Here is a 25,936-nt window from a genome sequence, read left to right on the forward strand (position 1 = left end):
AACACCCCTTCCTGCAGTTGTCTTTCCATAGTTTATATCATTCGCCTCCAAAAAATTTATAAAGGAAAATGAAGTGTGAAGTTCCTGCACACAAACCATACATTTTAAACAAAATCCGACTAAAGATATTTTTAAAGTCTTGTTTCACAATGATATTTTAAAATGGAGGAGAAAAATGGCCCCCCTTGTGTTAGTTTCCTAAGGCTGCCATAACAAACTACCAAAAACTTTGTGTCATTAAACAACAGAAATTTATTCTTTTACAGTTCTGGAGCCTTAAAGTCCAAAATCAAATTGTCAACAGGACCATACTCCATGAAGGATTAGGGAAGAATTCTTTCTTTTCATGCCTCTTCTTAGCTTCTGGGGGTTGCCAGTGTCCTTGGCTTGTGGCTACATCATTCAGTGCCTGCATCTTCACACGATCTTCTTCCTTGTGTATCTGTGTCTCTGTGTCTGATAGTCCACTCCTTTCTCATATACTGGCATTAGTCACTGGACTTAGGGACCAGTCTAATATGCTTTGTTGTAACTTGATTATATCTGCAAAGACTCTATTCCAAATAAGATCACATTCACAGACACTGGGAATTAGGACTTCAGCATAACTTTTGGAAGGACAACGATTCAGACAACTATAGTTATTGAGTAAATAAATATACCTATACATTACTTTAAGCATGAGAATAGCCTACAATTATTTGAAACTCTTTGCTTATACAAGAAATAATTTATTATTTTCTACTTGGTCTGAAGCCAGATTTTTGGTTACTAACCAAAGTAGTGTATTTATTGCTTCTGGTTAGCATTTATGAAGCTAATGGTTGGCATTTATAAACATTCTTAACAATTTATCTCCTTAAAAAGTATTTAATAACAATTATAATAATAACTACATATGAAGATCTTATTGTGACCAATACATGTATAACACCATTCATTTTTTAATATTTACAAGAATCCTCTGAAGTCCGTACAATTACTACCTGCATTTTACAGATGAGAAAACTGAGGCCCAGAGATGGTAAGTAGCTTGTCCATTGCCACACAGCTAAGTAGTAATTAATGAGACCAGTATTTAAATGTCAAAGTTGGTCAACATTGAATTTTTGTTTTCGGGTTTGTGTGTGTGTGTGTGTGTGTGTGTGTGTGTGTGTAACAAACAAGTAATTCATTCCACTATGTCAGGAAAGCACATGAAGGCAGTTTGGACTGAAGATGATGGAATGCCAACATATTTCCATTCTTTAGAGTGTCCTATGCCAAAGTAACTGGAACAGGTGCCTTTTTCCTGGTGTTCATTCAACAGCAAAGATTCGTCAAACACACTTTCCTTGGGTTAGGTACTGAGTTAGGTACCAAGAATTTATTTATTTATTTTTTAAAGTTTTATTTTTTAAATCTTTTTAAAAAAATTTTTTTACAGATTTTTTTGTTTATTTATTCATAGAGAGAGAGAGAGAGAGAGAGAGAGAGAGAGAGGCAGAGACACAGGCAGAGGGAGAAGCAGGCTCCATGCAGGGAGCCTGACACGGGATTTGATCCCGGGTCTCCAGGATCACACGGCAGGCTGCAGGCGGCACTAAACTGCTGCGCCACCAGGACTGCCTGGTACCAAGAATTTAAACAAAGTAAATGAAATACAGACTTTAAAGCAGTCTGTCATCTAATGGTCATCAATCTAGCTAAAGGATATTAAATCCTCATGAACTATTTTGACTTCTTCTGTACCACTCCGAGTAAACCATAGTACTTTCTGTTCATCTTCATGCAACCAAGTTTAGTTCAATTAATATGCATCCATATAGCACAAAGAGCAGAACCTGAGATAGTGAAAGACTGCTCCTAGTGGGGCGGGGGGAAAAGGGAAATAGAGAGTAAAATTGGTAAATTTGCAGCCCCAAAATATTCCTGCTGATGAGGCCCAGCATTTGACATGTTTATTTTTTTTTTTTTTAAGATTTTATTCATTTATTCATGAGAGACAGAGAGAGAGAGGCAGAGACACAGGCAGAGGGAGAAGCAGGCTCCATGCAGGGAGCCCCATGTGGGACTCGATCCTGGGTCTCCAGGATCACGCCCTGGGCTGAAGGCGGTGCTAAGCTGTTGAGTCAACCAGGCTGCCCAGATTTGACATGTTTAGAAGAGAAGCCAGAGGATACAAATCCCTGCGGGCCTGTGGTTCAAGGTTGCAGCCCCCTTAGCTGCCAGCCAGATATGATGAATGCCATAGACTGGATGTAGTGGGAAGCTGACCTGCAGTTATGCAGAAGTGGACACGGTATAATTCCTACTGGACAGTGGCTGCCCCTGAATGACTGCCAGGAGAATTTTACAGTCTAATCCCCAACTGCCCTTCATGCTACAGCTGGTAAAAACTGAAATGTCTAGTGGAATAGTGATGGCTCAGAGTTGTACGAGAGTGTTTTTTACTTTCATTCCTGCCTTAGCCCACAGGAACACCCAAATACATTCGTTGTTATTGCTCATGTTCTTCCAGTTGTGTCAGCACCTTTGTTTCATATTTGTGGTTGGTATATTGGAGGAGTTTTACTTCAGTGAGAACACATGTGTGTGGCACAGAGTTATATCTAGTCTCCAGTGGCTGAATGGTAATACTCATGCAGTGCAGAAGAAAAAGAGAGAAATAGTTTTATCACAATTAAATAGATGCTTTTTCCACCTCAAAGAAAAAATAAATCAAGTTTTTGACAAATCACTTTGGAAACAAATATTTCCCTTACTATAACTTTGGCTCTAGTTCTCAAATAACAGGAAAGAGTCCAAATCAATGCTATTTGTATTTCTTAAAATTTAAAGAGGATATTTGCTTTTTTAAATTTTTAAGTAGGCTCCACACCCAACATGGAGCCCAACACAGGGCTTGAACTTCCAACCTGAGATCAAGGCCTGAGCTAAAATCAAGAGTCAGATGCTTAATCAACTGACATACCCAGGTGACCCTAAAGAGGATATTTAAATGTAATATAATAGGAAAGAATAGTTTTGTGTATGTATAAATGGTGATCAACTTTAAGCGTAAGTATTAACAAAAGAATAACACTGTCTCTACCAGCATCTCTCATGCCTCCTACGCAACATGAACAAAACCCAAGTCATCTGGTTTGTCCTAAGCTTGCTTCTGATCTCAGATTTCTTATGGCAGTTAGTGGAGCCATCATTACCTATTCATTCAAGCCAGAAAGCAAAGTCATATTATACCTGAGGAGGACTTCTTCTGCATAAGAATGAATAACTGGCATAGGACTATTCTCCTGCCATAAACAACTGTAAATCTAAACAGAATGTACAAGGCAACTGTTTGCAGGCATTTAACCATAGGCAGCACAAAAATAATCTCTGAGAGAAGGAAAGCTCTTAAGGTGAGCCTCACCTCACAAGGTGCCCTCTGTGGGGACGATTTTTGACTCTGACACAGTAAGCTGTGCTGGAAAACATTAGAGCTCCAGCCCAATCAGAATAGGGGAACTGAGTTAATATTTCATCAACATCCTAGCCATTTAGCTGAAATACCAGTAAGGCCATACCCTACAAGTAAGAAGCACACTCTAGAATAAAATCTACTTTAGATCCACTGTAACAAAACCTAAACTTCCAAACTCTCTCCCTACTAGAGATAAATATGGCTCAGTAACAGGAATGCGGAAAACACCATGGACATTCCACAGAATCATGCTAGCAAAGTATAAGACCATGGTTTACCCAAGTTCAAGTTGTTTAACAGTTAAACTACTTCTAGAACAAAAATCAAGACTCTTCAAAATAAGGTAACAAAATCCAGTGTCTCTGCAATGAATCATCTACAAAGTTTTATACGCAAACAAAAATTATGAGACATGAAAAGAAATCTCATAGTCAAGAAAAAAGCAGTTAATATGAACCAACTTCTAGAGTTCCCACATATTAATTTTAGCACAGACTTTAAAGTAGCCATAATAAATATGTTAAAAAGAATGAAAGAAAAATGTGTTCAAGTAAGTAAAGGAATGTAAGATCTTGATGAGGAAGTGGTGTCTTAGCAGAGTACAAAAAACTCTTTTTTATTTTAATTTATTTTATTTTATTTTTTTCCATTTGAAAGTAGTCATTTATTAACTGACCAGATTATAAAAATAATCATGGTAGATACCTTAGTTCATCCTTCTAATAAGCCTATTGATCTGGTCTTCCCTGTTGCCAGCATCTCCACCTTCTACAAAATGGGTGGCCTTTTTCTTCATTCCTCTGCGTGGAGAAGATAATTTGAAGGGCCATAAAAAGTTGTTCGCTTCTTTGAAACGTTTTCCAATAGTATAGATCTCCTGAATCAGATCCTCCATGCAGATGATGCCATATTTACCAAGAGACCGAGCAATCAATGTGTTATCTGTCAGGGCAATTCGCTTCTTGTTGATTTGCCATAACCACGCTTGTAGATCAGTTCATTCACTGACTTCAGGTCTGGGTACCTCCAAGCTATTTATGGTTCCACAATCCTTAGCATGCTAACTGAAGCCTTGTTGAGCTTAACAAAGGTGCCATTGAAGAAGATCTGGTGAAGGCGAAGAAGCTGCAACACCTTTCGAACCTTTGGGCTCACACCATTGATACCTCTGATCCTGATGACAAATCCCAACTTGGGTTCTGCAGGCACGTAGAAGTTGCTGGCTTTTCTCGCCATCCTCGCCATGCGAATCTCAGTTCTGTACATCTGCCTGTACTCCTTGTGGTAATGCTTAACTTTTTCATAGATAAGCTTCCTCCTTGCCTTTTGAAGCATCTTTTGGGCAAACTTTTTTCTCAGACACTTGATCTTCAACTCTGCGAAGTTCCTTTGCTTTTTCTTAAGGGTTTCTGGCACAGCAGGAACCTTCTTCTTCTCTTCTGCACCCTCCATGGTTCCAGCTGGAAAAAGAGCCAAAAAACTCTTTTTTAAAAAAGGAAATTCTAGAGTGGAAAATCCTAACTAAAATTAAAAATTCACCAGATGAGCTTAACAGCAAGCTGTAGATGGCAGAAGAAAAAAATCAAGGGCCTTGAGTTAAAATTCAGGTATTTTCTAAAGAACAGAGAGAAAAATTAAAGAAAAGTTAACAATGCCTCAGGACCCATGGAACAATATCAAATGGTTTAAGATATATGTAACAGAGTCCCTAAGACTGAGTATAAGAAGAAAACATATTTTAAGACATAATGACTGAAATGTTACTAACTTTGATTTTAAAAATTGATTTATTTCCAAGTAATAAGCAGTATAAATAAAGGAAAAACACATTAAATTGATGAAAACCAAAGAAAGAGAAAATTTGGAAGTAGAAAGAGACATATTAATCACAGGAAAGTAATGATATAAATAATGACTATTATCAGAAGCAATAGGGGCCAGAAGATAATAGAATAATATCTTTAAATCTGAGAAAAAAACCCTGTCAACACAACTTTTGAAGGATTTCAGAAATAATATCCAAAAACTCTTATAATAAAGACTCGCATTATAAGACATGATAAAAGACGTTCTTCAGGCTACAGGGAAGTAATGCCATATGGAACTTCAATCTATAGTAATGAATGGAGAGCACTGGAAATGGTAAGTAAATGGGTAAATATAGAAATCACTTACCATTTAAATGGAAAATAACAACGTTGTACAGTGAGGTTGACAGCTTTGAAAAAGTAAAAGGAAGGGCAGGTAAAAGGAGTTATATTCTTATAAATTATTATATTTGTGACATGGGAAGTAGCAAATGGGAAGGGTGAAGAGTCTGGTATAAAGAGTGAAGTGGTAAAATATTGGACTACAAATAGCCTTTGATGAATTATACATGCATATGGTTAGTGCTAGAGCAACCACTTAAAAATTAAAAACAAAAAGTTACGGTAAAGAAGCCAATAGATGAAATAAGAGGAATACTTAAAACATATATATTTTTTAAAGATTTTATTTATTTATTCATTTATGAGAGACTCAGAGACAGAGGCAGAGACATAGGCAGAGGGAGAAGCAGCCTTCCCATGGGGAGCCTGATGTGGGACTGGATCCTAGGACCCAGGATCACAACCTGAGCTGAAGGCAGGCACTCAACCACTGAGCCACCCAGGTGTCCCAAAAACATATTTGATTAACCAAATAAAGGCAGGAAAAGAAAAACAGAGGAAAAATAATTTGAAGAGACAAATGGAAAGCAAATAATATGATGACAGATTATCCATAACAGTTTTATTTATAATAGTCCCAAGCTGAGGGATCCCTGGGTGGCGCAGCGGTTTAGTGCCTGCCTTTGGCCCGGGGCGCGATCCTGGAGACCCGGGATCGAATCCCACATCAGGCTCCCGGTGCATGGAGCCTGCTTCTCCCTCTGCCTGTGTCTCTGCCTCTCTCTCTCTCTCTCTCTCTGTGACTATCATAAATAAAAAAAAAAAAAAAAAAAAAAAAAATAGTCCCAAGCTGAAAATAACCCAAATGTCCATCAACAAGGGAATGGATAAATAGTTTATTTATACAATGGGATATACTCTGCAGCAGAAAGAACACCACACATGACAACATAAATGAGTCTTTATTTTTTTTTTAAGATTTTGTTTATTTATTTATGAGAGACAGAGAGAGGCAGAGACACAGGCAGAGGGAGAAGCAGGCTCCATGCACGGAGCCCGACGTGGGACTTGATCCTAGGTCTCCAGGATCACGCCCTGGGCTGAAGGCGGCACTACACTGCAGGGCCACCAGGACTTCCCATAAATGAGTCTTAAAAAACAACTGAATAGCAGTGTAACAAGAAGGTACATGGTTCCATTTACATGAAGTTTTAGAAAAGGTAAAACTAATTTATAGAAGTAGAAATAAAAACAATAGCTTCCTGGGGCAGAAATGGGGGAGGAGCTTGATGGCAGTGGGACATGAAAGAACTTTCTAGGGTGATGAAAACCTTCCATATCTTGTTTGGAGTGGTGATTTCACAGGTATATATACTTGTCAAAAAATCATCAAATGTAACATACCTATAGAATCTGTTCTCTTCTGCTTGGTAAGTGGCAAATACACGCATCTTGATCCCAGTCCAGTTTCTTTCTAGAATATCATATGGATTCTATATAACCACTTGCTGCTGATTTCCAGGTTTTTGTTTATTTTGTTTCTCAGTAGACATTATTATCTCATCGACTTTCATCAGGAAGAAAACTTCGAGGAATTACACAGTGATTGTTAGTACTAAAGAGTTACTAAAGTTTCCTTGTATTTCTGAATTTTCCCCAAGTAAAATTCCATGTGTTAGAATCATCTGGCTTATTTCTTTGCAAGGGAAATACTGGAGTGGTTTTTAAAATGAAGTTTCCTTCCTGGGAAAATAACTTTTTCTTTAAATAATGTAGGGAATTGGGGAAATTTATAAATTTTTAGAAATATGATTTCAAAGAGCTGTTTTATATTTTATTGCAATTGCTTTGGCTATTCTTAAGCAAACATTTGAAGATTCCTAGGAAATGCAACATGCCATATAGATATTTAAAAGTTGATTTTATTACATCACTTTTCTCCTAATCATATTGGGCTGATGATTTCATATTTGATTTGGAAAATTTCCTGGTTTATCCAAGTTTAGGTAATAATGTCTAGGCATTTGATATTAACCCTTTTTTTCTATAATTCACTTACTCATTGGGCTCTAATACTTTAAAATTCACATGCACATTTTCACACTTTATTTTATTTATTTATTATTTATTTATTTATTTATTTATTTATTTAAAAGATTTTATTTATTTATTTATGAGAGGCACAGAGAGAGAGGCAGAGACACGGGCAGAGGGAGAAGCAGCCTCCATACAGGGAGCCTGATGTGGGACTTGATCCCGGGCCTCCAGGATCACACCCTGGGCCAAAGGCGGTGCTAAACCGCTGAGCCACCCGGGCTGCCCACATTTTCACATTTTAATGGTTGAAAGATTTTTCATGGTAACATTGTCACAATTTTGTTTGGGAAAGCTTTTACTTGAAAGTCACATATTGAGCTATGTTGGGAAAATGTCAAAATTTAGTATGAAAAATAAAGCCTATTCTGATATATTTCTTAAGAGGTTGGACTAGGAAAAAGATTTGTTGAGAAACAGCTAGAGTAGGATACTGAGAAGGAATAGGTGAATAATTTCTAAAATACATTTGAATATAAAAAAAAATCCTTTGGAGAGGATGAACTAGGAAGCACAGCAAAAACAAGACATGTGACAGAGGAAAGGATGCTCTAAGACTATCACCTTTAAGTTCTTCCTTGTAAGTTCTGAAAAAGATTGTCATGAGAACATCTGTTACATTGGGGGAAAGAGTCAGATTTGTCATAAGGAAGAATCACATTTCTACTTTTTGGAGATAAATTCCAAGCACAAAATGTTATTTCCTTCGAAGTCCAATGCCATTTTCATCTCCTCCAATGGCCCCATCCCTTGGTGAGCTCTCCATCTTTTGAGCTCCTTAGTACTATACTGTCTGCAGCAGTCATATAACATGGAATGTGCTGGTTTTTACTGTATTTGTGATCATCTTTACAATCTTTGGAGAATAGTAGTGTGCCTTTGTACATTTGTATCCCTAGAATCTTAGACAGTGTTGACACAAAATAAGTCCTTCTCAGTGATGATGAGATGTTCTCAGCAGACTGTAACATGCCCTTCTGTTATCTTTCTGCCCAACAGTATAGCACTGAATATTTCACCATTAAAATGTAACAGTTCATCTACTCAGTATGATTCTCTTCTAAACTATAAGATTTTGAGGGCTGAGATTATGTTTTATTCACCTCCTTACTCAATATTTTGCATATCAGAAGAATCTAAGAAATAGTTGTTGGATGGAAGTATGAAAGAGGGAACTGAACCAGGAGGGGTAGACTTTAATCTTTATGACTAATTTGTTAAAAAAAAATATTGAGCAAATGACTTCGCAACTCTGTGTCTCATATATACATATGTATATATGTATCAAATCTAACTCTTTCATATAGGGTATATATATATATATATATATATATATATATATATACCTATAATAATAAAAGGTCTCTTTCCATTCTAAAATTCTAGGATTTGGGATCCCTGGGTGGCGCAGCGGTTTAGCGCCTGCCTTTGGCTCAGGGCACGATCCTGGAGACCCAGGATCGAATCCCACGTTGGGCTCCAGGTGCATGGAGCCTGCTTCTCCCTCTGCCTGTGTCTCTGCCTCTCTCTCTCTGTGACTATTATAAATAAATAAAAATTTAAAAAAAATAAAATTCTAGGATTTGATGATGATGGTGATAGTTTAACACAGAAAGGTACTTTAGTTCAAAAATTGATTCAGTGAGCCAGATATCAGTTCTTAGCAATTGGTTTTCTCCTGCCTCCAAATCTCTCATCATCTGGAACTTTAAGGACCCAACACAAGTCAGCATGCTGAAGATTTGGGGGATGACATTATTTCATAAATAGCTCCTCATTAGGAGAAGATTGGAGACCCTAGACCCTGGAGAATAAGTGTGAAAAGGTGATTTATGCCCATAGCTCAACAAGTGAAGCAATCTATTTCAATTTTGAACCAAAGGCTAATTTTCCAAGCATTCTTGATCCTCTTCCTTTGCCCATTCAGGAGGAACATCAGTTGATTTGATGAGTTCTCTAAGTTGATGGGTATAGGAACCCTGTATATACTGCATACATTGTTGAATACTACGTGTCCACACTGTTATAAGCTCTTTATGTATTATAACTCATTTGACAGACAAGGAAACCAAGGAAAGATAGCTGAGTTTACACAGGATAGAGGCAGGATTCAAATCATCACTATCTGACCCTGAAAGGATATTACAATGGTGCAGGTTTTAGAGAAAACTCACTTTCTCAGAGGTGAGGATGGATGGAGGGACTGACAAAAAAATGAATAATGTAGGCTTTTAGACCAAAAAAAAAAAAAAGACTTACTGCCTTCATTCCCAAATAGCTTTGCGTATGTGTAGACTATAGAGATGATTCCCAGACTGTTCGTATTTGTTTGGAAAGCCAGTTACCATTCCTCAGAGACCAGCAATGAGATTGCATTAACTGGTGATCTGAATTTCATCCAGGTCTGGTGGGTCCTGGGAGCAGACCTTGCCTGACAGAGTGCAGCTGTGCTGTCAGTCAGCAGGCTGGGGCAGGTGGGCCTCGTTAGGAGCTACAGAACCAATAAAGGACTCAAAGGCAAAGGTTGCTCTTTCCTTCCAGCCAGAAGATGGAATATTTATCAAGTAGCATTCTGGAGAAGTTTTACTCTGTTGCTTTCCACTTCCCCAGGGTAAACCTCATGATTTGGGACAGAGAACCAGTAATTCTGGCTTATGTAATTATTCATATTTCCTTTATTCATAATGCTTCCATATTCATAATTAATAACTGTAAATAAAACTGAAGCACACACAGTCTTCTTTTGACACAGGGGGAATTGTCTTCTAAGGAGCTGGCAAATTCTCTTACTCATCTTACTGGAACCAAAGTCTTTTGGCCAGTATGTCTGAGTCTTTCAGCAAGCATTATTTATAAGAGAATCACAGTTATTATTTTGGCTTATATTCTGAAATATTTGCAGCAGTTTCTGAGTGGGGATATGCCTAGCTCTTGATTTGAAAGACTAAAAAGTTTTCACGTATTTCTTCTTTTTCAATTAGTCCTGGAAACTTCAAATATTAAACAAGTAAAAGTCTCCCAGGGTTTTTTTTTTTTTTAAGATTTTATTTATTTATTAATGAGAGACATACAGAGAGAGGCAGAGACAGGCAGAGGGAGAAGCAGGTTCCATGCAGGGAGCCCAATGCGGGTCTCAATCCCAGGACTGACGGGTCACGCCCTAAGCCAAAGACAGGCACTAAACTACTGAGCTACCCAGGGATCCCCCTCCCAGGGTTTTATTAATTCACATTGTTTTCTGATGAAACAGTAGATTTTTCTAGTCATTAAAAAGTATATTCTTGGGGGCTCTGGGTGGCTCAGTCTGTTAAGCATCTGCCTTCAGCTCAGGTCATGATCTCGGGGTCCTGGGATTAAGCCCTGCTTTGGGCTCCCTGCTCAGAAGGGAGTCTGCTTGTCTTTTTACGCCCCCCCCCTCATGCTCTGTTTTTTCTCTCAAAAAAATAAAATCTTTTTTTTTTTTTTTTTTTAAAGTATACTCTTAACATGGAAACCAAATCCTCATCAGGGAATGAATCCCTCCTGTGACATCCAGGTAAGTGATTGTCCTGCTTCTGACAATGGTTCCAGTGGCTGCGAACTCACTTTCAACAAAAGGACTCCCCCCGCCCTCCTTTTTTGGACAACTCTAATTTTAAAAACATTCTTATATTGAGCTGAACTAGTATCCCTATAAATTTTACCTTCATGGATATTCTTTCTTGCTCCTCTTTGTGGGCTTCTCTTGCTCTGCCCAGCCCATAAATTTGGGTATTTCTCAGAAATCAATATGCTTTTAAAATTTTACTCACTGTCCTTGGACAATCTTGGTTTCAGGGTTTACCTACACTGTGATAAGTCTATCCCAAACTCAGATTTTGTGCTAAGCTCCAGGCTAATATATTTAACCACCAATGAGGCATATTCACCTGGCTACCTTACAGGTACTGCATATTCAATTTAAATAAAACTGGTTGTATCTTTCCCTCGACTCCTGAGTTTGGTGTAAAGCTACCATCCACCCATTCTCCTAAGAAACTGGGAAATCATCTTGCATTTCTCCTATTCACAGCCCATTAGTCAGTCATCTAGCCTTTTTGATATTGCCCTTTTAAAAATCTCATGTATGTCTCTTCCTCCTCAATTCCATTACCAAAGGTCTTCATGGTTTCTTAACTGATAATAAGAGCTTCTGTACTGTTACCCTGCTTCAGGCTTCCCCCCCCTTCAATCTTTCTTCTCCAGAGTGAACCACCTAAATTTAAATCTCTTGGTACTATCTGCTCAAAATTCTTAAATAATTTCATCTTGTGAGAGGATAATCTTAAATGCATTTGATGGCATTGAGATCCTGTGGATACACCCATTAGGATGGCTATTTATAACATATAAAAAACTACAGTTCAACAAACTAACAATCCAATTTTTAAAATGAGCGAAGACTTAAATAGGCATTTCTCCAAAGAAGATATACAAATGGCAAATAAGCCCATGAAAAGGTCATCAACATCACTAATCATTAGGGAAATGAAAAACCACAGTAAGTTACCATTTCACACCCATTAACATAGCTACTTTATTTAAGAAGAAAGAAAAAAAGAAAGAAAGAGAACACGAGTTTTGGCAGGGCTGTGAAGGAACTGCAACTCTTGTGCACTCCTGGTAGAAATATAAAATGGTGTAGCTGCTATGGAACATAGTATGGAGGTTCCTTTAAAAATTAAAAATGGAATTACCATACGACCCAGCAATCCCATTGCTAGAGATGTACCCAAAACAAGTGAAATTGAGATTTAAACAGATATTTGAACTACCCATGTTTATAGTGGCATTATTCACAATAGTTATAAGGTGGAAGCACCCCCAGTGGCCCTCAATGAATAAATGGGATAAATGGATAAACAAAATGTGGTGTATATATACATAAGTCAGACTTTAAAAAGGGGAGAATTCTGACCATACTACAACATTGCTGAACCTTGAAAACATTATGCTGAATGAAATAAGCCAGTCACAAAAGGACAAATATTGTATGATTCCACTTATATGAGGTACTTAAATTGGGTAATTTAAAAATTACCTACCTCACGTCATTTCTAACTCCTAATCAAATCTAGAGTGACTAACCATCACACTGGTTTACCTGGGTCTGAGGGGTTTCCCAGGATTTGGGACTCTAAGTGCTCAAAGTGGGAAAGTCTGAGGTAAATTGGGAAACGTTGGTCACCCCACTCAAATCCCAATGATATAGCATTTCCAAATTTCATCAGCATTCTCAAATGTCTTCGATGACCTCATTTAAGTATTTGAAAACTTAAACTTGGAAATTGCTAACATCAGAACTTAAGATGTCCTGTAAGATGTCTATGCCGGTTCATATCTATTTATTAATTAACATCCCTTGAGTAATTATATATTGTTTGGCTTGTTATCATCTAAAACATATTTCTCTCTTTTCTCCATAAGAGAATCATAAAAATCTAGTCAAATGCCTTGCCAAGATCCAGATACACTGGATTGATAGGTGTTCCTTTGATCCAAGTTTTGCCAATCTGTCCAAAAAGGAAATTAGATAAGTCCGTCAGATCTTGTCGTTTGTGAACTCATACTGGCTTCACATGGTCACAGCTTGTGTGTGTACAGTGCAGGCACACACACACCCACGTCTGAGCAGTCCTTTAACTGAGCAGCGTTAACCCCTCTGGAACCTTCTCTTGGATCAACGTTGATTCATTTATAAAGAAATATTATATTCCAACCCTGTACACACATGACCACAGATTTCCCAGATTTTCAAGAATATTGAAACCAATAAAGAGAACAAAGGATTTTCTTCTCCTGACTATACTAGATTCAGTAGCCAGTATTAAGCTGTCTACATTACTGAAATATCTTTCATAGCATGAAAGACATGGACTCTGGCCTGCTAATACCTGGTGAACTAACTGGCTAAGCAGTCTAAAACAAACACTCGAGGGTTCATAGGAATAGGTTTTTTTTACATGTAAACTAGCTATGTGAATACACATTCATTCATAGGGATATCAATATAGGGCTCAAGTAGTGGCAAGTCATCGACATTAAACCAGTAATTGCGGGATCCCTGGGTGGCGCAGCAGTTTGGCGCCTGCCTTTGGCCCAGGGCGCAATCCTGGAGACCCGGGATCAAATCCCACGTCGGACTCCCGGTGCATGGAGCCTGCTTCTCCCTCTGCCTATGTCTCTGCCACCCCACCCCCCTCTGTGTGACTATCATAAATAAATTAAAAAAAAATTTAAACCAGTAATTGCTACCATTTGGAGAGGTTTGGAGGCAAATGCATCTATCGCAGTTTGAACTGATAGCTTAAGTAATCTCATCATTTGTTTTGTTTTATTTCCAAGTGAAAACAGGGCTGTTTCTGGCTGTTCTGGGCTTGTACATGCCACTAGGGAAGAGAAGCTCTTCTCCCTGTGAGAGGGTACTTTGTTTCCCGTCTTCAATGAAAGCTTCATAGGAGTTGAAAATAAGAAGCAAAATGAAGTAAAATGCTAATCAATCAACCAAGTCATTACCTAATAATACTAAAAATAAAAATAATGTTACTACTGTTATCACAATAATCAGAAATAGTATTATTACTGTTATTATCATTATCATCAGCAGGACCTGTATTCCTGATGTGACTCTGCTACTCATTAACTCTGTGACTGTAGCTTTATCTTCAAGCCTGTTTCATGATTTGTAAAATTGGGATAAACAGGGATCCCTGGGTGGCTCAGTGGTTTAGCGCCTGCCTTTGGCCCAGAGCATGATCCTGAAGTCCTGGGAATCAAGTTCCACGTCGGGCTCCCTGAATGGGTCCTGCTTCTACCTCTGCCTGTGTCTCTGCCTCTCTCTCTCTGTCTGTCTCTCATGAATAAATAAATAAAATCTTAAAAAAAATTGGGGTAAACAATACCTGGACTGCAGACCTCAAAGGTGTTTGGGAGGCTGTTTCATTTCTTGGGCATGTGCTATGCACCAGAGCCTGGCACCTTACATAGGATTATTTCATTTATTATTTTTTAAAGATTTATTTATTTATTTGAGAGAGTGAGAGAGAACAGTAAGCAGACTTCCTGCTGAGCGAGCTGCCCATGAGGCACTTGATCCCTCAAGCCTGAGATCATGAGCTGAGATCATGACCTGAGCTGAAATCAAGAGGCAGATGGTTAACCAACTGAGCCACCCAGATGCCTTGGGACTATTTTATTTAATCTTCACAGCACCCTTGTGAGCATGAATAGCAGTATTACCCTAACTTTGCCAACAGGGAAGCTGAAGGTGAGAGAAATTAAGTAATCTACCTTAGATCTCATGCTTCTGAGTGGCAGAGCTAGGATTTGATCTCATATTGGGTTAAGCCTATTCTACTGTATCATGGATTTATTCCAGCTATAAGCTGTAGACCTGCCTGTAGAAATGTAGGTACATAAAAGGGGCATTGATTTTCTCTTCCAGAGTGGGAGGGGGAGGTTTTATACATTCCTGTGGATTTCCTTAAAAACCTATATGATTTCACTGATTTCTTAAGCCAAAAGTAACAGTCAGCAGAGTCTTTCAGAAGGATCACATAACAAAGGTAATGTTTATATAATATTAAAACCATCACCCATTATTTACATAAATATGCTTAATATCACAATGAGTTTAAGAGAAGCATTTCACACAAAGCAGATATTCATTCATGACATTCAAAAGCTACTTAACTTTCATATAATGGAAACAATCCTTTATGCAATCTGGTCTGTGAGTTTAAAAATCCTTCCTTTCATATTCCTTCTTTTATAAAATGCTGATCTGGGGAAAAAAATTCATCTTTGCTACTGTAGTCCAACACTATTTCTCTTGCACTTTTTTTAAGCCAAAGATTTTTAGGAAGAACATCCATCTCTCCTAGAATTAGTCTGCTTGCTTACCCTTGAAGGCACTTTCTAATTCTTTCCATTTCTTATATTTCCTAAATATTTTCTATCCACATTTAGTATTTCTTTGGCCAAAGTAATGCCCCATACTTTTGGGCTGGCACTAATGGAATTCTAAATACTTTCCCCTTGAATATATATTCCAAAATATATTGTTCTTGTCCTAGGTTACAGATATTTTGTTAAAACACACATTGGATATAGTGGTTATGGGGGTGGGGAAATGAAGAAAAACTAAATGCTTTCTGAGAAGAAAATGATAAGTGATTATAGTGGGCAGATACTATTCTAAATACATAATTTTAAGAAAATTTAAGCATCAAAGTGGTTTTGCAATTCTTTTCGTTTTATTGAGTATCAACACAACTATTCTATTGATTTAAAGATCTTTTAGAACTGTTATAGAGTCTTTAAACGTGGCTAAAATTTCCTCTGAGGAATTTTAAAAGAGAGAAAATGTAAAATAGGAAATTTTCTCTGAGGAGAGAAATAATTTGTATGTTATCCAAATAAAGCCTTCTAGTCAATTTACTTCCTAAACTGAACTGTGGAAATATGAGCTAAACAGATAGACTTAAAGAGAAAGAACTGAGTCTTGAGTCTTCTCTGTCTCTCTCTACTCTGTCTCTCTCAGCAGGTGCACCGGAAAAGAATTTTGATTTAATATTTGTGTGCAAAGGCTAAACAAAATAGAAGGGAAATTACGTGATTCGTTCATATGGTCAGTATAAGCCCTAATGTTTGCTTGAATAAAATGGGAGACATGCACTATATCATAGTAAATGTTAAAGTCTAAGAATTGTAGGTCAGGAAAAATCATTTTAGAAGGTGCAATTCAAAGGGTAAATTTAGAAAACTTCATCTTGGAATTCTCACTAATCTGAAACCTTTGAGACTTTGGTATAAATAAAAGTGTGACTATGTTGGAGATCTTATTTTAGAGCACAAGAGGGTCACATGTAATTGTTTGGATTCATTTTCTCTATTGGATGAGAGCCAATGGAATCAAGAGTGATTATATTGAGTCCTGCTATTAATCATACACTCTTCTTTTCAGGGCTTCTGGGAAATAACTGTGGCAGACAGATAGGGCTGACACACAAAGATCAGAAATGGGAGAGTCTTTCCAACCAAAGATATAGATGAGTCTCAGAGAGAGTCATGCTTGACCAAGTGAGCCAGCCAGGCATCCCCAATGATATATTTTTTTGATTAAACAAATAACAATAACATTCAGTGTGCCGTTATGATTCTATGTACCATAATTATGTTAACATGGCTTCAAAATGTTGCTTAAAATTTATTTTACTTATGTACATCTAGAACGATATCATACTCTAATTTTTTTAAAAAAGATTTATTTATTTATTCATGAGAGATACACACAGAGAGGCAGAGACATAGGCAGAGGGAGGAGAAACAGGCTCCATGCAGGGAGCCCCATGTGGGACTCAATTCCAGGACTCTGGGATCACGCCCTGAGCCTAAGGCAGATGTTCAACAACTGCCACCCAGGCGTCCCATCACACTCTAATTAAAAGATATAACATTAAGCTTTTTTCCCCACCAACTTTTAGACTAGAATTTTATACTACTAGAAATGAGGGAATTGCCAGAGGAGATTAAGGAAAAGTAAATCTGAGTAGAAATTTCTTTCACTACTGAAATACCTATTATTTCCATAAAATAACTCCATTATAGCAGTTCAATAAAGGAATTTGGGTGAAGATACACTAAAAGGTTTATAAAATATCTATCTCTATAGCAAATTCCCCCTCAGTCTGTGTCCTATCTCCACCATGCTACCACATCTGGTATCAGGAGTACATTGTCTGTAGCGATGAATTTTTAATGGGAGAAGAGAGTCAGGGGAGAATCTTTAAGGTTTCAAAGATATACTCGGAATTACCAGTTTTAATTTAACTTTAAATATACATTTGAAAACTAATGGGCCCTCTGGTAACACTGCAGATTTTGGAAATCATTCAGAAAGGGTTTAAAATAGAAATGCTGATAGATCATGAACTTCAGTGGAATGAATGGTGTCACTGAAACACTTTGCTTCATAGGCATGAGGCCCATTGTAATGAATACCCCTGTGGCTATTTTTTAATTTCATTCAAACTTTACCCACAACACACACACACACACACACACACACACACACACAACACAATTGTTTGAATGGCATGGCAGACTAAAATAAACTAATAGAGCACTTAGTGGAACATACTGTACATATGTAACCCTTTTATTTTATCTTGTCTGGTATTTGGACTCAGATTATCCTAGCCCATTGGTTAGGACCTTAACACTGATTAAGGTTCCTTGCCAGAGAAAAGTGAGTTGCATTTAAATCAATTGGTAGCCTCCATTTAGTTCACTTCACAAATGAATATAGAATCTGTGCTAAATGGCTAGAACAGGGCAGCCCTGGTGGCTCAGCGGTTTAGCGCCGCCTTCAGCCTAGGGCCTGATCCTGGAGACCCCTGCAGGGAGCCTGCTTCTCCTTCTGCCTGTGTCTCTGCCCCTTTCTCTCTCTCTCTCTCTCTGTGTCTCTCATGAATAAATAAATAAAATCTTAAAAAAAAAATGGCTAGAACAGTGAGACATTACACAGAAGGAATGAAAAACAGGCAACTGGGATGGTAGAGACAAGTAATTAATAGACAATGGGCTTATCTTAGTTCTTGACTTCCATGTTTTATCTGAGCAGATAAGCTAGGCAATAGTGTGTGCGAAGTGATCAAACTAGTCCTGCTCAAAGGGAATGTAGTCGGGTGGGATTGGAATGGTGAACTCTGTATTATGCACAATGTGTCAAGATTGTCTGTGTTTCTGTCTGGTTTCAGATCTAGTCCCAATAAACGTTACACTTCCTATTAACCTCAGAATAAAACTCTCTTCCAGCACCACATGGTCCAAAGCATGTCAAAGACCATGGGCATCCATATGAAAGAAAAACACATTATGGAGACCTCACTAGCTCCTGGACCAGCAAACCAAGAAAGGAACATCATTCTACCAACTGTTTTAGATGCACATTTGAGTTAATTCACAAGTCTAAGAATAAAGGAAGAGAAGAAAAGAAGAAAGATTCTAGCATAAACAGACTTGGGAAGGAAAAAGTGGCAGCAGAGAAAATTGAAAAAGTTTGCATAATAAAAGACAGGAAATTCAAATTGGATCAGAACTGAAAAAATTTCCTCACCATCCAAGCTAATAATTTTCATCTGTTTCTGTAGTGAGGAGGGATTGAAATATTTTATCATTTGCAATACATTGTATATAAACATGCCTTAGTTAGCTATTTGACAAGTGTATATAGTTCTGTTCCCAAAGTGAATATTAAGTCATTTTTGTGAATCTTTTTTGTCATCTTCTCAAAGGCTCTGGTGAAAGAACTCTTCCAGCTATCGGCCTGCCTCCCCCCCTGCCCCCTGCCAATTACTGTAACCAGAGTAAGTATCCCTTATTACTTTAATGAACTCTGTGTCTCTAACTTGGGTGCATTATGTATTAAACACAAAATAAAATCTAAATCTAAATTTCTAGGACCCATATCTTAAAATGAGTAAAGTTTAAACATGTATCTCTCAAATATCAGTGAAGGTTCTCCATGATCTTTCCATCCTCATCTCTATATTATAGTTTTTCCAACTGCATGCCCGTAATCACGATGCTAGGACTTTTTATACCTCCATGCTGTTGCCTATGCTGCCTCCTCCACCTGGATTGGCTTGAATTTTCATGTCTACTTGGCAAACACCTATTCATTTTTAAAGACCCAAACCTCACATGCTCCCAATCACTCTTGCGAGAATTGGGTATTATCTCCTTTGTGCCCCAACTGCTCCATGTCACCAGTTGGTTATTCTTACTTCTTTCCATCATCTATACCAGTTGGTTTTTATTAGATCCCGTTCCTAGCAGGTAATAAGCTCTTTGAAAGGAATAATTATGCCACATATCTTCATAACCCCAGGTCTTAGGACACTGCCTAATACACAGTTGGTATGACACTCTTTATTTAGTTATTCAATCATTCAGTAAATATGTAAACATGGAATTTTGGTTAAGCCACAATGATTCTGCCTAGATCCATGTGAACAAGAGTACTTACTCATTAAGAGATTTTACAGGCAGTCAATAAGCATTGTACTTGATGACTAAGTCAAGAATGGGTTGACATGTTAGCATATCACTAGTCTATCTGTATCACAATTACTTGCAGTACTTTTAACAATGACTTGTTAAAAATGTAGATTCAAGTCCCACCTTAGACAGGCTCAGTCAGAATCTAGAGGCATAAAACTCGGGAATCTGTAATTGTAAAAAGCAACTCATGTACCATATTCTTACAATAAAGTAAGCTAGAGAATAGAAAATGTTAAGAAAGTCCTAAGAAAATATATCTACAGGACTGTATTGTATTGAACAATCCATGTGTAAGAGGGTCCACACAGTTCAAACCCATGATGTTCAAAGGTCAATTGTAGTTAAATTGTCTCAGATCACAAAACTGGTAGTCAAGATGTAAACTCACGTAGACTGACTGGGTAAAATTGATGCTGTCAATAATTCCACCCTTCCTTCCTAACTCACTCTAACCCTCTGTGTTGTTCAAGGTTCCACTGTAATCTTTTTCTGCCTTAATCTCCTCTTCTGTAGAATGGAAGTGATAAACAGTACCTACTCAATAGGATTCATTAAGGGGATAAAATGAGTTAATATATCAAAAATACTTAACACTCATGCATAGTAAATATGATTTACAGTATTTACTGTATTATAATTTTTTGAATTCCTATACTATTATTTAATAATGCTACATATTTTTGGTTCTCTTTTATCTTTTTTAAGATTTTATTTATTAGAGAGAAAGAGAGAGAGAGAGAGCACGATCCAGGAGGAGAGGCAGAGGGAGAGGGAGAAGCAGACACCCCACTGAGCAGGCCGCCCAACATGGGGCTCAAGGCCAGGACCCTGGAGATCATGACCTGAGCTGAAGGCAGAGGCCTAACTGGCTGAGCCACCCAGGCACCCTGGTTCTATCTCTTTTAATTCTGCATTGTCTCCCCCCACTTTCTATAACCTAAGTTTAGATCCTTGTCTCTCTGTTTTCCATTTCTATATTCACTTCTTTGAAAATAGACTCTGCTGTTAAAGCCTCAAATACCACTTTATGCAGATAATGAAGAAATCTAAAACTTTAGCTCTGGCCTTTCTCTTGAAATCTAGCTTTCAACTCCAAAAGATCTTGGATGGGCCCAATAGAATTTCCTACCAATATCTGAAGCTAAATATGTCTCAAACTGAATTAGTTGTATTCCCTTTGACATTGGCCAATGGCATAATTTTTCAGTCATTTGGACTTGAAATTTCATTCTCCCTTCCCAATGTAACCAGTTATCAGACCTTTTTAATTTTTATTTATTTATTTATTTATTTATTTATTTATTTATTTATGATAGTCACAGAGAGAGAGAGAGGCAGAGACACAGGCAGAGGGAGAAGCAGGCTCCATGCCCCAGGAGCCCGACCTGGGATTCGATCCCGGGTCTCCAGGATCGTGCCCTGGGCCAAAGGCAGGTGCCAAACCGCTGCGCCACCCAGGGATCCCTTTTTAATTTCTTTTAATAATGATTCCCTTATTTAGCTTTTCTATCATTTCTTCCATAGTTCAAAACACTAGCATATTTTAACACTTCCATTTAACTTATCCTCCAACCTTCTCGCTTTTCAATCTTGGCTCTGGTACTGATCAGTCTTCTTAAAATGGGAATTTGGAACATAATCATTTATCAGTTTGAAATTCTTTAATTTGTTTCCTATTGCCCATAGATTAAATCTTAAATGGTAAAATGGAAACTCCACGAAGGGAATTTTCATGCATTTTGTTCACCAATGTAACTCAAGTGCCTAGAATACCAAATAATAAGTGTTTATTGAATGAATGAATGAACCCTTATCCTGGCATTCAGACTTCCATACTTTGCCCTCAATCTTTCTTCCAATGCACAAACTTCTAATCCAACCAATGAATCTATTTCTTTCTTTCTGAATATAATTAAGATATCCTCCTCTTACCCATTGTGAATCTCCTGTTATCCATTTCCAGAAAGAGGAATGTTCTACTTATGTAAACCCTCTTCACTTTTCAAGGCCCAACTAAGTAAGTCCCAAGGTCTCTGGTTAATCTGTCTTGATCAATTTGAGCTATGTGAATCTCCACCATCCTAAATAGTCTATAGCATTTAAACCTTACATTATTTAAAATTTTTTTCCTTACATTATTTTTTACTAGGCAAATGCTTCTGCTCCCACAAACAAATGTACTCTATATGACACTATGTGGATCCTTTAGGATCTTCTGCATTACAAGAGCTCTATTAACTATAACTAGCAACTATTCTCTTCTTATAGTCAAAGAACCTGAGATACATTTTATTAAGTATTTCCATTTCATACAGCACTCAAATATTCACTCAATATTATGAATAGAAAAAAAAATGGTTTTAATCCTTGATGAAAATGAAGACAAAGATTAGGTGAGTTACTGATTAATTCTTATCTATTCTTTCCACCAAACCAAATTACTTTTTTTTAGTTGAGTAGTAATCTGCAGAAAAACTGTAGTTTAAGGCTATTTAAGAATGACTGTCTTCCCTCAGCCTTGGATTTCTAGAAGGATTCCAGAAAGCTGTGGCTATTTGTTACAAAAATCAGGGGGTGGGAGGGATTTTACAGTGGTTAGGCCTGGCACGTTGCACCTTAGACTAAGTGATCTAAGTTAACATTACCAGTAATAAGATATAACAACATTATATATAACCAATATAATGCCCTAAGAAAGAAACAACATCACTTCAGTAGTATTTATGCCCAAAATAGGTAACCTGAACCTGATCATGAGAATACATCAGACAAATCCAAATTGAGAGACCTTCTACCAAATGACTAATTCAAAAGGGTGGAAGTCATGAAAGACAAAAGAATACAGGAACTCCACAGATGGGAGGAAACTAAGGAGATACAACAGATTAATCTGTTAATTTTTTTTTAAGATTTTATTTATTCACGAGACACACAGAGAGAGAGAGAGAGAGAGAGAGAGAGAGAGAGAGAGGCAGAGACACAGGCAGAGGGAGAAGCAGGCTTCATGCAGGGAGCCTGATGCAGGACTGGATCCCGGGACTCCAGGATCACACCCTAGGCCAAAGGCAGGTGCTAAACTGCTGAGCCACCCAGGGATCCCCAATCTCTCTGTTAATTAATGAACAGAGTATAAGATCCTGACTTAAATACTAGACCAGACAAAAGACATTTTAGAAAACTGACAAAATTTGAATAAGAGCTATAGATTAGTCAATGGTATTGTATTAGTGTTAATTTTTTGGCTTTGATCATTGTATTGCTGTTAGGTAGATATCACTATTAGAAGTCTGTGCAAGATATACAGGAACTCTGTACTAGTTTTTTGACTTTTATGTAAATCTAAAATCATTTCAAAATAAAAAGTTGAAAAATTGAAGGAAGGGAAGGTGAATTAAATCCTATGTTCTTGGAGGAAAAAAACAATTCCCCTATTTTTTGGGGAAATAATTCCTAAAATTCCAAGGGTTGCATCAACTGTTTCTATTTATCAATATAGTTGCTTTAACTTTTATAATGTGTGTGTAATGTGGGATGCTTTTCAACATGTGGAAGGATCATTAGCTGTGGATGGCACACAGAATAGGCCAGGAAAACTTGGTGGAGAAATGATATTCAATGGTATACAACAGTCACTGGTTAAATAGACACGCTAAGTAGTATTTTAAGTGCTGAAAATACAGCAAGAGTAAGAGAACAGATCCCTGGCCTCCTGGAATTTCCTTACTCTTATTAATAAACAGATAAAATCAGATGGTTAATATTTTTTTCCCCAGGACTTGGAAGGTGGCCTTGTCAGGCTGTGAAAAAGCTGCGCAGGGCTGGAGGCTTATGTCAAAAAAGAAATTTATTTCAAAAATGAGAGAAGACATTCATTCAAACTGGAAAGATCCGTGGTCTGTTAGCATGCTCTAGATGCATAGACGCAGATCATTAATCCGTATTTGTAAGCTGGAGAAGAGCAGAAAGCAGAAAAGTGGATCACAGGAGAGAAAAATCGGCAGAAGAGCAGTACAGGGGGGCAGACGGGAGGAAAGGTAGAAAGGAGGACCGTCGCAGTCCCTCTAGAAGGTGACCTAGGCCACAAGCATCAGTGCAAAAAGTAAAAAGCAAGAAGGTCGAGAATGAAGGGCTCCGCGGAGTGTGATTTCAGACCGTGTGTGCGAAGGCAACAGAGAAAAAGCTCAGGGATGGGAGACGTGCAAGAGGAAAAGATCATATTGGGGACTGCAGGAAAGGGGACACGAAGGACGGGTGGCAGTCACCGACGCGCTCGGGGACGCCGAGGGAGGGTGGCGTGGGAAGCGGGCGCGCCCGGGGCGCGGGGGGCCCAGGGGCCGGGGGCGCGGGAGCCCCGCGCGGGCTGGGGGTAGGTTGCGGGGCGGAGGGGGAGGTGTGCGCTGTGTTTGGTGATGTCATTGCAAGTCAGTGAGCGGTGAAATTTAACACCGGCCGGATTTGCTGGGCTCCTCTTCTTCCCGGGGAAGCGGCCGGCGGCAGTCCGCGCTGAGCGCCTGCGGTGGCCACCGGCCCCCTCGCAGCCGCTCGACTGCCGAAGTGGGTGTGTGCGCTTGTCCGACAAATGTTCCGGCGCGGGTGGCTTCCAAGGCCTCCCCCCCGCCATCCCCCTCCCCCCATCTCCTTCCCTCCCCCCACCCTCCTCTCCTCCCAGGCCCACAGCAGAGGACTCCACTGGAGTCACAGAGTCGCCTTTGAACCGCAAGTGAACTCGAGGGCTGCGCTCGCGGCGGAGCTCCAGCTGCTGCCGGCGCCCCGCCGCCCGCCCGAGGTCTTGCTCCCCGCCCGCCCTCCCAGGGGAGCCCCCCGCCCCCGCCCGGGCTCGCCCGCTCCCGAGCCAGGGAGCTAGGAAGCCTAGCTGACCGGTCTACCCTTTGGGTGCTATTTCTTTCCCCTTCCCATTTCCCTCCTCCCTTTTTGTTGTGGTTGCGATTTCGGAGCATCGTTTTCATGTGACTTTTTTTTTTTTTTTCCCTCTTTCATGGCCAGTACCTGCACCCTTAGCAGATCGGAGTTGCCTTCTGTTTTCCGTTAGCGCTTCGCTGCAGGGACAAATGCATACAAATGCATTTAGGAGCCCACAGGACAAGGCGTGGAAAGGTCTCCCACACGGCACAAACGTAAGTAGCCCGGTCGCCCCGAGGCCAGGGTCAGCCCACCCCTCCCCGACCTCGGGCCCCGCTGCGCGCCCGGGAGATCCGCGCGCCCTGGCGCTTCTGGAGTTGGGAGCCGGCGGGCGGCCGTGGCATCCGCCTCCTGCCTCCTCAGTTTGTAAAATACCGTGTTGGAAGGGACGCGTCCTGCCAGCGGATCTCTCCGAAGGTTTATGCTAACGAGGTCCTGCGGCTGCGGAGGGACGGCTCGCTGGCGCGCGTCCCGGGGCGGGCAGCGGCGGCTCCCGGGGCTCCAGCCGCGCCGCCCGCGAGCCCTCCGTCGGCCCCGCGCTCGGGCCCTGAGGCTCCGCGCCCCCGCCGCGCTCCTCGGGGCTCCGTGCGCGCAGCCTGGGCCGCGGGCGCCCACGCGGGGTGCGGCTGCCGGGCGGGAGGGCGAGGACACCCGCGGGGCCTCGGGCATCGGGGCGCTCGCCTCCGGTCGGTGGGGGCCGACAGCCCGCGGCCCCCGCCTGTCACCCGCGCAGGGGCTGGGCGCGGGGCGGGGCCGCTCCTCCGGGAGCGTTCGCGCGGGGCCCCGCGGGCGCCGTCCCTGGGAAGAGACGTGGGGCGGGGGTGCACGCCTCGCGGGCTGCCCGCTCCCCCTGAAGAGGTCAGCGCGGGATGCGCCTTGCCCGGGGAGGGCCGCTGGGAGGAGGGTCGCGGGCCACGCGGCCCGAGCGGGCGGAGGGCCGGCGACGGAGGCGGGGCGCGGGGAGGGGCCGCCCCGGGGCGGTGTTTGTGTGCACACGTGCTTCCCCGCCGCGTGCAGCCGAGCGTGGCTGGGGCTCGCGCGCTCCCTGCTCTGACCCCGGGAGCCCGCGCGGCTGCGCTTCCCGGCCGAGGAGGACGCCCCCCCCGCCCCCCGCTCCCCGCCCCCGCCCCCCGCGAGCGCCCGAAGCCGGAGGGGTCGGTGCGTGGGGCCCGGGGCCCGGAAGAGCTCAGGCGCTGGGGGGCGGCTTCCCCGCGGCGGCTCACGCGGGTCGCACCCGCTTCCC

At 40.3% G+C, this 25,936-nt stretch overlaps 1 protein-coding gene and 1 pseudogene across 4 annotated transcripts in view; one reads left to right on the forward strand and one right to left on the reverse strand.

Moving 5' to 3' along the window:
• Nucleotides 1-228: 228 nt before the first annotated feature.
• On the reverse strand, nucleotides 229-25,049 carry LOC112640951 (60S ribosomal protein L7-like; annotated as a pseudogene).
• The window catches only part of COL24A1 (collagen type XXIV alpha 1 chain), a 387,744-nt gene continuing 386,020 nt past the window's right edge, over nucleotides 24,213-25,936 (forward strand). For 3 of the 4 annotated variants that reach the window (XM_025417772.3, XM_025417773.3, XM_025417774.3), the window contains exons 1-2: nucleotides 24,213-24,331; nucleotides 24,778-24,908. In XM_025417772.3, coding sequence (XP_025273557.3) covers nucleotides 24,853-24,908 — 56 coding nt within the window. In that variant the 5' untranslated portion in view covers nucleotides 24,213-24,331; nucleotides 24,778-24,852. Of the gene's footprint in view, nucleotides 24,332-24,442; nucleotides 24,560-24,777; nucleotides 24,909-25,936 lie in introns of those variants that run through there. The other variant, XM_025417771.3, reaches the window with a different exon arrangement.

The sequence above is a fragment of the Canis lupus genome, chromosome 6 (genome assembly GCF_003254725.2).
Source record: "Canis lupus dingo isolate Sandy chromosome 6, ASM325472v2, whole genome shotgun sequence".
NCBI lineage: Eukaryota > Metazoa > Chordata > Mammalia > Carnivora > Canidae > Canis > Canis lupus.